General features: G+C 33.7%; 1 protein-coding gene across 1 annotated transcript in view; it reads left to right on the top strand.

Moving 5' to 3' along the window:
* LOC105347925 (son of sevenless homolog 2) overlaps positions 1–14111 on the top strand; it is a 22375-nt gene extending 8264 nt beyond the window's left edge. The window contains 23 exon segments of the mRNA XM_011457177.4: positions 23–106; positions 1103–1183; positions 1647–1847; positions 2367–2507; positions 2954–3002; positions 3005–3063; positions 3378–3476; positions 3605–3732; positions 3926–4056; positions 4373–4561; positions 5283–5406; positions 5629–5712; positions 6094–6306; positions 7187–7312; positions 7715–7871; positions 8154–8255; positions 8456–8611; positions 9126–9308; positions 9885–9996; positions 10323–10492; positions 11802–11918; positions 12199–12433; positions 12750–14111. Coding sequence (XP_011455479.3) covers positions 23–106; positions 1103–1183; positions 1647–1847; positions 2367–2507; positions 2954–3002; positions 3005–3063; positions 3378–3476; positions 3605–3732; positions 3926–4056; positions 4373–4561; positions 5283–5406; positions 5629–5712; positions 6094–6306; positions 7187–7312; positions 7715–7871; positions 8154–8255; positions 8456–8611; positions 9126–9308; positions 9885–9996; positions 10323–10492; positions 11802–11918; positions 12199–12433; positions 12750–13117 — 3309 coding nt within the window. The 3' untranslated portion in view covers positions 13118–14111.
* The last annotated feature ends 156 nt before the right edge of the window (positions 14112–14267 follow it).

Below are 14267 nucleotides of genomic sequence, written 5' to 3'. Positions count from 1 at the left end.
TGTTTTGTCTCTTCCATTGCAGGATGTCCTTGGATACAAAATCGAGTATAATGCCTCACTGTACATTGTGGCTGTGCTGGAGTATATTGCTGCTGACATTCTCAAGGTAAGGGTCAGATAACTTTGTGGATATCTCTCAGAAGCAGGAAGGATAGGTATTGCCTTTGGTTTTAATTTTAGGTTGGCTGTATTGTTTAGATTCATTTGAGCCATAAGGGTTATCAACCCATATTTTGTCATATTGTGACTTGGCCCAGTTTTTTGCATGTTTTAAAGGTAAATGAATTGATGACATAGTGAAAATACAATTACATGTACGTGTATATCTTTTCATCATGATTGGCAGCAAAGGGGAAGAACTCTGAAATTGATTTACCTAAAACTATCTGTGTTATAAATATGGAAAGCAAAACGAAAAGAAAAAAAAAATAAGAATTTAAGAAAAAACAGAATACATACCTAGAATTATTAGACAGCAAATTGAATGCCTAGATTTCTGAATTTGTTCCAGAGTCTTCAGTTTAGTAGGTTGGTCACAGTAGGAAGATAAATATCTGAAAACTTGTGATTTTTATTGGTTGATAATTAAACATTAGTTGCTTTGTATTCAGACTATGAATCACAGGATGCCTCTTCATTTACACATTATGATAGATTTGTAAATGGACGTCCCACATTACTGTGGCCCAGAGTTGACCTTTATTTGTTTTGGACGTAAATAAAACTTTCATAACAATAAAACTAATACATGAAAGATGAATCAAAAGGTTTTTGTCAAGACTTTCGTATGAACAGTTTTGACTTAAAATGAGCAATGGTTTAAAAAAAATACTATCATATGGAAAATTTGAAGAACAGTGGGTTGTTGTACTGTTTGAATTCTACACAAAGGAAAAGTGAGTGGAGATTTGGTGGGTTGGGAAAATATGTAGGCCTCTTTATGGGTCAGATTAATACCCTGAAGAAGAAGGTAAAGTGTGACCCTTTGTTTGGATGTTGTTATTTTTTTTAAATATTTTGTAATGTGTGGTATTTTGACACAAGTAGTATTATGATGTATGATTATATATATGATATACAGTTATGTTTCACTTTGTTGCAGCTGACCGGTAATTACGTGAGGAATATCAAACACACAGAGATCACATATCAGGATATCAAAGTGGCAATATGTGCGGATCAGGTAAGCACTTACCTAATTATTGTATCATGCATGTGTATGTGGGAATTGGGGGTGGAGAAAGGTAATTAATCAATGAGCTGATGTTACTTATGTGGGGTTTTCCCAATCATTATTTACTTGCTCATCTCCTGATCATTTAGGTTTTCCCTTAATGTAGAAATAATGGTATGTATCTTAATGTTGGCCAGAAGCCCTATTGGATTTCTTAGTATTTAATGTATTGAATTCAAAAATTATTATTTCTTTAAATAGATTTGAAAAAAAAGTTATTTCTGAATCATTTCTTTCTTAACCATGAATTTCTCTTTATGATTTGCTATGCTTAAAGTTGTTATATTTTTAATGATTGATTCAAATTTTGTTATTCATAATATCCATGCTTCCAAAATATCATTTCTTCTTTTAAAAATCCAAGGAATTGACTATAGGTGTCTTGATTGTATATTCTGTTCCTGTTTTACAGGTGTTGATGGACATGTTTTCCTCAGAGGAGGACGTCTCACTACCCCTGGTGGAGGAACCCATTGGCTTGAGGACTGAGGCCCAGTCGTATGAGGACATCGTCAAAGACTTCATCTTTGAGGAGACTCAGTATATGAGGGACCTTAGTCAAATCATCAAAGTGTTTAGGGCTCCATTTGTCAAGCATTTCCCAACTAGCAAGGTAACAGAAATTAAATTTCACCATAGCATTATTAAAGTGAGAAAAAAAAACATTTTTTTTTAAATGGAAGACAGTGTACATTTGTCAAACATTTCACAACTAGCAAGGCAAAGAAGATGTAACTTAATCAGATACTGTGGAATCATTTAAATTCATGGAGGCCAATTTTTGTGGATTGTGAGTTTTTTTACTTATTCGTTGGGATGTTTATTTCGTGGATGTGTTGGTTTTCAGTTTCAGTAAAAAAGATAACTCTTTCTAAAATTTGTTTTCGTTGAGGATGTAAATTTTGCGGGAGGGCTACCCTGGAATACCACAAAAATTGAGCCACCAGGAATTCTTTTGATTCCATATTAGTAATGAAAGCAAGGGAAAAAAATGCAATATTTGAAATGAAAACATGACTTACTTCTGTGATCATGGAAGTTTTATCTTTTGAGGAAAAAATATTGTTTGATATGTAGGATATTTTAATAAAAAAAACCCATTGTCACTCAATCTATTTGTGGTACTTTGCAGGATTTAGAGATAATATTCAGCAATATTTTGGACATCTATGAATTCACTGCTAATCTGCTGAGCTCCGTGGAAGAACAAATGGAGGTTGCTGCTGAGAACGAGACTCTGACAGTGGGCATCTGCTTCCTGGACATGGCAGAGGTAGAAACCAAAGGAAACTTTATAAATACAAGAGAACCTATTACATGGGACCTAATTAATGAGTGCTAATTTTTCATCAACAGTTTCAACATAATGCCAGTAAAATATTTTTGTAGTTATTGAAATTGTTTGAAATTGATAAAATTAAATAAAAATATGATATAACATAGATTATTTCATGGGACTTAATGGTAGATCAATGCACATTAGATTTATCAATATGGCAAAAAATTGTTTTGTAAAAGGCAGCCCAGGGAAACTTTTATTTCTTTTGACAACGAGAGTTATGCAATATGCAATGTTGGCTATTAAAGATTGATTAGATTCAATCTACTGGTATTTAGAATTCTTTTGATGCATGACAAAAGTCACATAAAAATGTTTCGTATTTTCTGTTCAGATTTTCGGGAAGAGGGCCTTCTAATGTGTTGAATTTGCTTTTTTAGGAGGAGGAGTTCAGTGTGTATGAGAAGTATGTGGATGACATGTTGTCTCCCCGGGGAAGGAACGACTGTACACTCTGATGCAGAGAAGTGATCTCAACCAAACTCTGGAGGTCAGTGTATAACATCTATAAAATTTACAGATACACAGCAAAGGGGATATAAAGAGAGACATATTCACATACTGACAATGAATATTTTTGAATTGAAATCCTGCACTTTTAATAGGGAAATTTTTGCCCCCGTTTTATCTGCTCCATTCCCACTCATTGCTTGTGGGAAAATCTAAAATGGTGCTAATTGCCAAGTCATTTTTATCTGATGAGCACAACTACATTAGGATGAATTTAGGTTGGAGAGAAATCTCATCCCCAAAAATGCCAGCAACTTTAATTTGTGTACTAATGACAGATTATTTTTTTTTCAGGATGAGGGTCATGGTTTTAAAGATGCTGTTAAATATGTCTTGCCAAAGCTGTTACTAGGGCCAATATACCATTGCCTCCACTATTTTGAAGTCATTAAAGTAAGTCTGAAAATTCAAGTGCTATAATTATGATGTATTAAACAAGCATTTCATACAGAACCTTGACATTGAATATACTGAAGCAAATAGACAAAGATGAAATTAAAATTGTTTTATGTCACCTGCAGGGATTAACAAATGTGAGTCAAAATGAAGATTCAGAGTTCCTAGAACAGGCCAATGGGTTGTTAGCATCTCTTCGTTCTGTCTTGGAGAGCAAGATCAAAAATGGCAATCTTCCCAGAACAAAACCCTGGTGAGTTTATAGTTCAGCAATGAATCATACAATTTTTAGTAACCTGTACATGTATGTGTCTTGTGATTTTCAAAACTGATCCGTAAGATTAGATTTTTTGCTAGTTCTGGAAATTTTTTAATGTTTTAAAGCAATATTTGGGTTCATATTATGACAACAAACTCTTCATTCAAAAATGTTTTACTTTTTGTAGGGAAACTTCATTGCGGTTACAGGGCAGAACAGGAAGACAACAGGTTGTGCAAAAAATGTCAGAACTTCAAAAAAGTATAGATGGTTGGGAGGGCAAGGATATTTGGCAGAGCTGTAGTGAATTTATTCTAGGTAAAAAAAAAACCCCAAACAAACCTAATATCCAAAACAATACGAAATTATACTTCAAAGTTGTATTGAAGTGTATCAAAATATATTTGAAAGATTTGATATACACATACATTTTATAGAGATAAATAGCCATATTGCATGATATTACTAGTGGAATTTCAAATACCGGTAATATTATCTTGAACCAGTCAAAAACAAATATAGATAAAAAACAATTTGGTTATGAAATGTAGAAAATAAGATTTCAAATAAAACAAAGAATTTTTTTCCCTCATTCCTTCATGTGTACACTTTAACATATGCTGACATTTTCCAGATGGGGTCCTGATGAAACATGCGAAAGGGAAGCCGACAGAGAGGCACGTGTTCTTGTTTGACGGTCTGATCATTCTGTGTAAGCCAAACATCAAGAGGTCCTCTGTAACGTACCCCACGGGGGACTTCAAACTGAAGGAAAAGTTTCACATCCGCAAAGTGGAGATAAAGGACAAAGACGACACAGAGGGTACAGTATATCTATTGCTAATGTTGTATGTGTCCAAAAGTTATACTTTTATTTTAAACGATTTCGTTTTACGATTGACTTGACATGATCAAATTGTTTGCAGTGAATAAATTTTGGCAAGATAGAGTCCCAAATTTAAATTTGTTTACTATTCAAAACATGAAAATACTGGACACCTTCAAGAAATTTTTGAGACAAAGAGGTACCTACAAACCTCACAAAATTTCCTTGCTTGCAAATTAGAGTTAGTATACAGTACACCTTAACTCAGAGATTTAATATACTGTGGTTTCATTAATATTCGTTGAATACCAATTTTCATTGATTTCATTATTCAGTTGATCCACGTGATTAAGTGTTAACTAAAGTGCAATTTCTATTAACATTTTGAATTGGTATGGTCATTGGCCACGAATATACTTATCCTTGAAACTGTGAATTTCACTTTATCCTCGAAAATTGATACCCTTGAAAATTAATGAAACCACAGTATTTGAGTTTTGATGTACATTTATTAGTTTTATAAGTTTGACTGTGCAAAATAGGGCACAAATATTAAAAGCAAAATATACTAATTGAACTAAAAGAAGACACCATAGTAAATATTTCTTATCAATGACAGCAGCAATGTAAAGAAACTTTAATGCATGGACATGTACCTCAGACTGTTGTAAATATGAAACTTTAAGTTTATTAATGTTGTGTGGGTTTTTTCCTTCAGAACTTAAAAATTGGTTTGTGATAGTACCCAGGGATCACCCCAACAACAGTGTCAGCCTGTCGGCTAAGTCTGCGGAGGAGAAGAGTAATTGGATGGCTGCCCTCATCTCACTACAGACCCGGAGGTAAAGTCTTCATCACACCTCCTCTCTTATAATGATGTGTTTTTAGATTTATAAATGCAGATATTTCATTTTGTAAAGTTAATTAAGTTTTATACTAAGATTTTTTTAACATGATTTGAAAAGAAATAATATAATGATTGATTTAAAAAAAAAATTAATTTGATTATGTTTTAATTCAGTGTCTTTCCATGAACATAGTATAAGTTATTTTTTATGTTGCAGTATGTTGGAGAGACGGTTAGACAGCATATTGAAGGAAGAGGAGAGGGACAGGCCATTGATCCTCCCCCCTCCTGAGACCTACAGGTCAGTGACCAACACCAGATACATGTATACACTTACCAATGTAGATATCAGTACATGTACATGACTGTATTACTGAATATTGTTAATGTATAAATATGGACATTCAACTGGCTTATGGTGTATTCTCACAAAGTTCTGAAAAGTGCTACAGCTAAATACCTACATGAATTGTATGGATATTTGAATTAAGAACTAACTACATTGTACATGTTTATAAACTCTGTAGATACCAAATTGATATCTGCATAAAGTTGTGTGAAGCACCCTTGACAATTTTACAAAATAATGAAATCCCAGAATTTATTACTCTGTTTGGCTAGGAATCTTCAATATAATTTGTATGAGATTAATTGAGTGATGAAATGGTTTTTGTTTTTTCAGATTTGCTAAGAAGGATAGTCCAGACAACATAGTAATGGAGGAGACAGGGACCTCTCCGACAGAGATCCCGCTAATTAAGGGCGGCACCCTACTGAAGCTGATTGAGCGGCTGACGTACCATATGTACGCCGACCCCAAGTTCGTAAAAACGTTCCTGACCACATTCAGGTCCTTCTGCACTCCCTCGCAGCTGCTGGATCTACTTATTGAAAGGTATAACTAATAACAGTAATATACTGTTAGATCAACTAATTGATAACTAATGACAGTAATATACTTTTGAATCTACTTATTGAGGGTATAACTAAGAACAGTAATATACTTTTGAATCTACTTATTGAGGGTATAACTAAGAACAGTAATATACTTTTGAATCTACTTATTGAGGGTATAACTAATAACAGTAATATACTTTTGAATCTACTTATTGAGGGTATAATTAATGACAGTAGTAGTTATACTTTTGGATCTACTTATTGAGGGTATAACTAATGACAATAATATACTGTTGGGTCAGCTAATTGAAAGGTATTAATGACAGTATGATATATTGTTGAATCTACTTGGTGCTATTAAAGATACATGTATTACCAATGACAGTAATACATTGTACTCTGTTTGATCACTCATTGATTACAGTTCTAAGAATATTAATAATTATAGCAACAACATACACTATTGGGTGATCTAACTGATAGGTAACATTAGTGACAGCAAAATTATGTCTAAATATTTTTAAGATTATACTAGCCAAGGGTACATGCATAATTTGTCAATATTTACTTGTGGTCTGTAGCCCCTTGTTGATTTGTTTAGGTTTGCTAAGAAAGATGTTGCATATTTTCTTGTCAGTATAGTTTTATACATTCATGTATATTTATAAATACAAAGGAAAATCAAAACATCTGTTTAACATGTACTGGTTTTATTTTGTTGTTGTTGGTATTTTTACTTGCAAGACATATACATCCTTATACAGTAACAGTTCTGAGAGTAGTTGCCAATTATTTTTTTTATCCTTAGATCAAGTAGTGTTAGATTATTTCATGTGATGGTTTGGTGTGTATTAATGAAGTGTTCAATCTTCTTGCAGGTTCAATATCCCCGATCCTCCAGAAAACCTGAAGGTGGACCTAAACAAGGATGCTGACACGAATCAGCGTATCAAAGATGATCTCAAGAAGTTCCGCAAGGAATACATTAAACCTGTGCAATTTAGGCAAGGCATTCAATCTTCTCCCTAATTGCAAACATGTAATGCACTGTAGTACCCTTTACATAGGATATGCAACAATGCATTGGTTTTTGTTTTGTTTTAGTTATTAAATGAATACACAGAGTAGAAAAATCCCTATTGAGTAAATGGAGAAGCAAAATGTGGAATAATATAATGCTGGTTGAGGAATTCATATAAAAAAAAAATGAGGATCAGTCGTTATATAGTATCACAGATTTCATTGGAAAATTATTTTAGAGGAAATCGGACACAAATTCAAAGGAAAAAGGACATGCTGCAGATAATGACATTAGTTTGATATATGTTAAACATTGATGTTAATGTTGTAAAACATGTGAAAATATTATATTATTTTGCTGATTATTGAATGTGTTTTTTTTGCAGGGTTGTAAACGTGCTACGGCACTGGGTGGATCACCACTACTATGACTTTGAGAGAGACCAATCTCTTTTACACACGTTGAACACTTTCCTAAAAAATGTCAAGGGCAAAGCAATGAAGAAAATGGCAGAGTCTATTCTTAAAGTCATTCGTAGACGAGTAAGTAGTGCCTGTGATCTTTTCTTCATATATCAGGTCAACATTTTTTCTACATTAACTATGAGTCTGATAGTCTCTCAATGCCAAATACATGTACATATACATGTACACTACACTTTCAATTTGACTAAAAAATTTAAATTGAAAAAAAGAAATGCAAACAATTTTCCGTATCTAATGCTCTCTTACCTCAGATCATTAAAATCAATTTGTGTGGAGTTTTTCCCCAATTTTTTTTGTTTTTGATGTTGTTTGTGATCAGTGAATACTGTGCATTTTCAGTTTGAGAGTGTGAGTACAGAAAGGGACATTATTCATGCCAAACCAGCTCCTCCCATAGAATGGCACCATACTAAGGACAAGGATCAGTTTGATCTCATGACGGTATAATTATACTTACTTTATTAGTATCAATGTCAGACAGTACTGCTGTTCTATCTCCATTGTGCCTCATGTAACTTTCTAACAAATTATATCATAAAAATGCATAATTATAATAAAGTTTCATGTGAAATTCTTGTGAGAAACAATTGCCTGTGTAAAAAGTTGACTGTGAATTGATGCAACTCGTTGGTTTGTTTCAGCTTCATCCTATTGAGATTGCCAGACAAGTGACGCTGCTGGAGTTTGACCTGTACCGAGCAGTCCAGCCGTCAGAACTTGTGGGATGTACGTGGATGAAGGAGAATAAGAGTACCTCCTCCCCAAATCTTCTCAAGATGATCAGTTTTACTAATAATGTAAGTCAGTGTCTTCTTTCCTTCATCATCACAAAATTCAACGCAAGGCAATATCTTCTTTCCTTCATCATGACAAAAGTTAATGTAAGTCAGTGTCTTATTTCCTTCATCAGGACGAAATTCAATGCAACAACTGATTTTAATTGGCTTACAACAAAAACATACATGTATTCTATAGAACTTTTACTTGCTATTAATAAGAGGAAAATGGTTATCTATAGCAAAATTATATTTCACATGAATTAAATTAATCTTTTTTTTCCACATGTCACAAAATTTATGGGAATGGGTGAAATCTTATTTATTTGTGTTCATTATTTTTTGCGATATAAAAATGTTCTAATAGAAAATACTGCATAATGTTTTTTTTAGCAATGTGATAGGGATAACAGAAAATACTAAAATTGGATCATCGCAAAAAAATAACCAGACATATATCAAGATATCAACGCAACCAGTTTTCTGTTCATTAATTGTAACTTTAATATTTATTTCTTTCCTTTTTTTTTTTCAGTTTATATGCTGGCTTGAGAAGTGTATAATAGAGACAGAGAATTTTGAAGAGAGAGTGTCTGTTGTAAATAGGACTATGGAAATTATGTTAGTGTTTCAGGAACTGAACAATTTTAACGGTGTTTTAGAAATTGTTAGTGCAATAAATTCTGCGTCTGTTTTCAGACTGGAACATACATTAGATGTAAGTATCTGGTTTTGGTTTTTCTGTTTAATACTTTTTTTTTTTATAGGAATTGTTTTGTATTTATTCTCAGTACTATTCAACCATTGTGCTTATAGATCAATTGAACAACTAATATGCATTCAAAAAATTACAAGTGAAATCATAACTTTGAAAATATAGGGAGTAATATGTATACATGATCGTGTTTGTTAATTTTAGAGACTTGTGAAAAGTACATGTAAGAGGTCTTATTTGTACATTGAAGATGAAATTCAAAGTCTATATTCATGAATGTACAATCTGTACTCACACTCTCAAACTGAAAATGCATAGGATTCACTGATCACAAACAACATCAAAAACAAAAAAATTGTAGTTTGCTATTTAAACTACATGTACACGAAGGCTGAAGCTAGAAGTGAAAGATGAAAATAAGTATTCAATATGTACATGTATTACTGGAATATTTGCCTTCTGATTTACAGTGACAAGAATACGTTGTACTATGTTGTATTATTGAAATCTTTTTCCAATGGTGGAACTGTTCCATTGATTGTTTCTATTGTCTAAATAGAAATATTTGTTGTATTGTAGAAAGTAAGTTACAGGAAGCAGTTTGAAGATGCCAAAGAGCTTAATGCAGACCATTTTAAGAAATATATAGAAAAACTGCGATCCATTAATCCCCCATGTGTTCCATTTTTAGGTAAGTAAATACTGTTGCTACAAATTTTTATTATACCTTAGATCCTATTTCATTCCCCAAAAATTGAAAAAAATTGAAAGCACAAACTTACATGTAAGTTAAAAAGTCTCGCATCAAATTTAAAATAAGATGTTCTTTGCTAAGTCATATGATTTATTTCCAGGCATGTATTTAACAAACATATTATTAACAGAAGAGGGCAATCCAGATCATCTGCAAAAGGGACCAGACATAATAAATTTAAACAGTCTCGCATCAAATTTAAAATAAGATGTTCACTGTTTAAGCATAGCTATTCTTTGCTAAGTCATATGATTTATTTCCAGGCATGTATTTAACAAACATATTATTAACGGAAGAGGGCAATCCAGATCATCTGCAAAACAGACCAGACATAATAAATTTTAGCAAGCGGCGGAAAGTGGCTGAAATAACAGGCGAGATTCAACAATACCAGAACCAGCCCTACTGTCTGACAGTGGAGCAGGAAATCAGGGTTAGTCTCAAAAATGTAGAACTCTAGTGTTAACTAGTGTAATCACATCAGGGTGAATCTCAGAAGTGTAGAACACAAGTGTCGCATCAGGGTTAGTGTCAAAAATGTAGAGCTTTAGTGTAAAACAGTGTAATCACATCAGGGTTAGTGTCAAAAGTGTAGAGCTTGAGTGTGAAACAGTGTAATTGCATCAGGGTTAGTGTCAAAAGTGTAGAGCTTGAGTGTAAAACAGTGTATTCACATCAGGGTTAGTCTCAAAAGTGTAGAGCTTGAGTGTAAAACAGTGTATTCACATCAGGGTTAGTCTCAAAAGTGTAGAGCTTGAGTGTAAAATAGTGTAATCACATCAGGGTTAGTCTCAAAAGTGTAGAGCTTGAGTGTAAAATAGTGTAATCACATCAGGGTTAGTCTAAAAAATGTAGAGCTTGAGTGTAAAATAGTGTAATCACATCAGGGTTAGTCTAAAAAATGTAGAGCTTGAGTGTAAAATAGTGTAATCACATCAGGGTAAGTGTCAAAAGTGTAGAGCTTGAGTGTAAAACAGTGTAATCGCATCAGGGTTAGTGTCAAAAGTGTAGAGCTTGAGTGTAAAACAGTGTAATCACATCAGGGTTAGTGTAGAGCTTAAGTTTTAACTATGGTAGAGTTATCATAATTTGATTAAACTAAAAAGTGTAAAACATGAGTAAAAAGTGTAAAACATGAGTTTTAAGTAGTGTTATCACATTAGAGTTAGTGTGAAAAGTGTAGAGCTTGGGTGTTAACTAGTGTAATCACATTAGGATTAGTGTCAGTAGTTTTAAACTTGAGTTTTAAGTAGTGTAATCACATCAGGGTTAGTCTCAAAAGTGTAAAACATTTACTACTTAATTGTTAACTAGACAAGTGTAATCACAAAATGGTGAGTGTCAAAAGTGTAGAACTCTAGTGTAATCACATCAGGGTGAGTCCTAAAAATATTATACATGATTGTTGATTAGTGTAAAGTGTGGAACACTCATTTTTGCATATGAAATCACATCAGGGATGTTTAAACTGTAAACATATTTAGTCTAAATTATCAGGGATAAAACACTTTTATTACCCTGAATATCCATACTAGACACCACTGAGTGAAAAATGTAGAAAAATGAAGAAAAATAGTGTTTGTTAACTGAAGTGTTACATGTGTTACATCATAGCCATTGTTTTTACATCAGAGCTATTGTTTTTTCATTAGAGCCAGTGTTTTGATGTACAGAAACACATGTTCACATGTGAAATTACATTATGCATGTTAATCTATAAATATTGATGTTTATTTTGATAGGAATTCTTTGAGAACCTGAATCCTCTGGGAAACATGACAGAAAAAGAGTTCAATGATCATTTATATGAGAGTTCATTAAAGATTGAACCCCGAGGGATGCTACGGCCCCAAAAGTTTGTAAGTATATTCTTATTTATGATCAATGCATTGGAAAAGAACTGAAGTAACCCTTTTCTTTTAAGTTTCATCTTTAAAATGTGTGTATGATAATATTATTTTGATAATTTTATAAACTTAAGTAGATGCTGGTAGAGTTTTAATGAATAAGTGTTAAATTAACATAGACATTCAAACTTTCCACTTATTTCTTCTTCAAAAGTTGTGGTATGTTTGGTCACCACAAAACAAGCAAAAAAAATTTTTTTCAAGCCCTCCCTCTTTATTATTTTTTTAACAGCCTAAGAGGTTTGAATATTCTCTGAAGTCTCCGGGCATTAAGCCAAACTCTCTGAGAACTTCCACCAGGGGTCACTTCTTTCCAACGCTGTTACCGACGGGCACCGGCACTGGTGGCTACAAGATCCTGAACGACACGGAGGATGTCGATCCACAGTCCCCTCTACAGACTCCGCCTCCCTGCTCACCCACGGACGTGTTTGAACCCGCCTCTCCCACAAAGCCCGGCAGTTCAGGTATTAACGAAATAGAAATAGGAGCATACAAGTTGAAGGCTGATAACTTGGGGCAATAATAGCTGAACAAGGATTTTAGTTTTGAGATGATAGATTTTTTTAAAGGGGTGAAGAAATAGTTAGTAGGGTATTGCCAAATTGCAATTTGATAACTTTTAGTACCCAGTACACCAAAAAAGTTTTGCAATCAAACTTGTACTACATACATTAAGGCTTACATTTGTATACTGACCGATAATACAATAGGCTCTTTTGTTTAAAAATTATTATTTATTTGATATGTACAATATAACTTAAACAAAATTTATTTTTGTAGATTACAAGTCAAATGATCCTAGTCAATTCTCTGCGATACCACCTCTTCAGCCTCCTCCAAAGACACAAGGAAAATGCAAAAACTTTCAATCCCCCCCTCCTCTTCCTCCGCGTATGAAGACTGGAAGAGATTCAGACCCTCCCATTCCCCCGCGAAATATTCCTCCCCCCGTGCCCCCAAGACACGATTCCCAGTCAAGCCTGCATTTTCGACCTCCTAGTGCTACACTCCCCCGGACGAGTCACCGGACTCCTAGCCAGCCGGAATTCCACCATGTTAATGGGAACAGGGACAGTGACGAGGGTATCCCAAAGCTACCCCCTAAAACATATAGGTCGGCTCATCACACGAGACAGAAAAGCAGCTAGGGCAATAACAGTGTTCCTTTTTTCTCCCTCTTCTCCTCCTATCCCCACAGCAATATTACATGTATTTTATTGTTCACCAAAGAATGATTTCGTGTGGGAGTCATTCCAGAGATTCTCTAAGAAATCTGTGCATGGCAGTGCCTTCATTTTTCGAAAGAGGATGAAAAGAGAAAAAGTCTGTTTTGTTTTTTTTCAAGGCATTATGTATCACAAAGTCAATTCCAAAGTCTTTGGTTTCATGGATTATCTGTCGCAAAGTCGTCAAGAGGTGGATGTTTTTTCCAAAAATATTTTCCACCCTGAAATGATTTCCAAAAAGTGAAATTCATGGTTCATGTGTTGTTCAATTTCAGATACGGTAACTAATATGTATTTGGTGCAAATTCATTGTGTTTGAGAAAAAAAAGAATTCATTGTAGTGATTATCAAAATTTGTTGATGTCATTTTAAAAATTGCCTTCCAAAGGAAATTCACTTGCTCACTTGGAACTTGTCATAGTAGAAGTGCTCAAAATGATTCAGAATTTTCGTCAGGGAAAACTGCAGGCAGAGTTTGATTATATTTTTCGGCCGTGCATCGGAACAGAAGGCCTTTCCTGTGATGTGAACAAATAGCCAAGCACGCGCTGTTAAAGAAAAGGGATTGTGTGAATTCATTGGAATCTATGGAGCAGTTAGCTGATATTATCCTAGGTCTTTTAAAGTGCCAATATAGTGTTGATGCCTATCCGAATTGGAGGTCTTGGATACGGTGATAACTCGTGAAAAAGGTTTGAATAAACCATGTTGGTCATGTGATACAGATTCGTGGGTTTTTTTTTCTAGTGCTATTAATGTACTGAACAGATAGCTATTGATGTTGAACATTGTTGAATTTTGCAATGAATTTGCCAAAGAATACAAAAAAAAATATTAATTCTGTTGTTTTCATTGTTGCTTGATTAAAAGACATGTTTCAGAGTCGTTCAGATTTTGAAGATTCAGTGATGTCAACCTTATAACCTATGATAAATTTGTTTTATTCATGTTAAATGTGATCAACAAATGACCTTTCCAATGGGAGGAGTTTAGCTGATAAGGGTTGTTAAATCTATGCCATATTTCACAATGCTGATTTGTGAAGATTAATTTTTTTTTTCCTTCAACAACT

Source organism: Magallana gigas, chromosome 6 (genome assembly GCF_963853765.1).
Source record: "Magallana gigas chromosome 6, xbMagGiga1.1, whole genome shotgun sequence".
Taxonomy (NCBI): Eukaryota; Metazoa; Mollusca; class Bivalvia; order Ostreida; family Ostreidae; genus Magallana; species Magallana gigas.
This window is presented reverse-complemented; position numbering and strand designations above follow the sequence as displayed.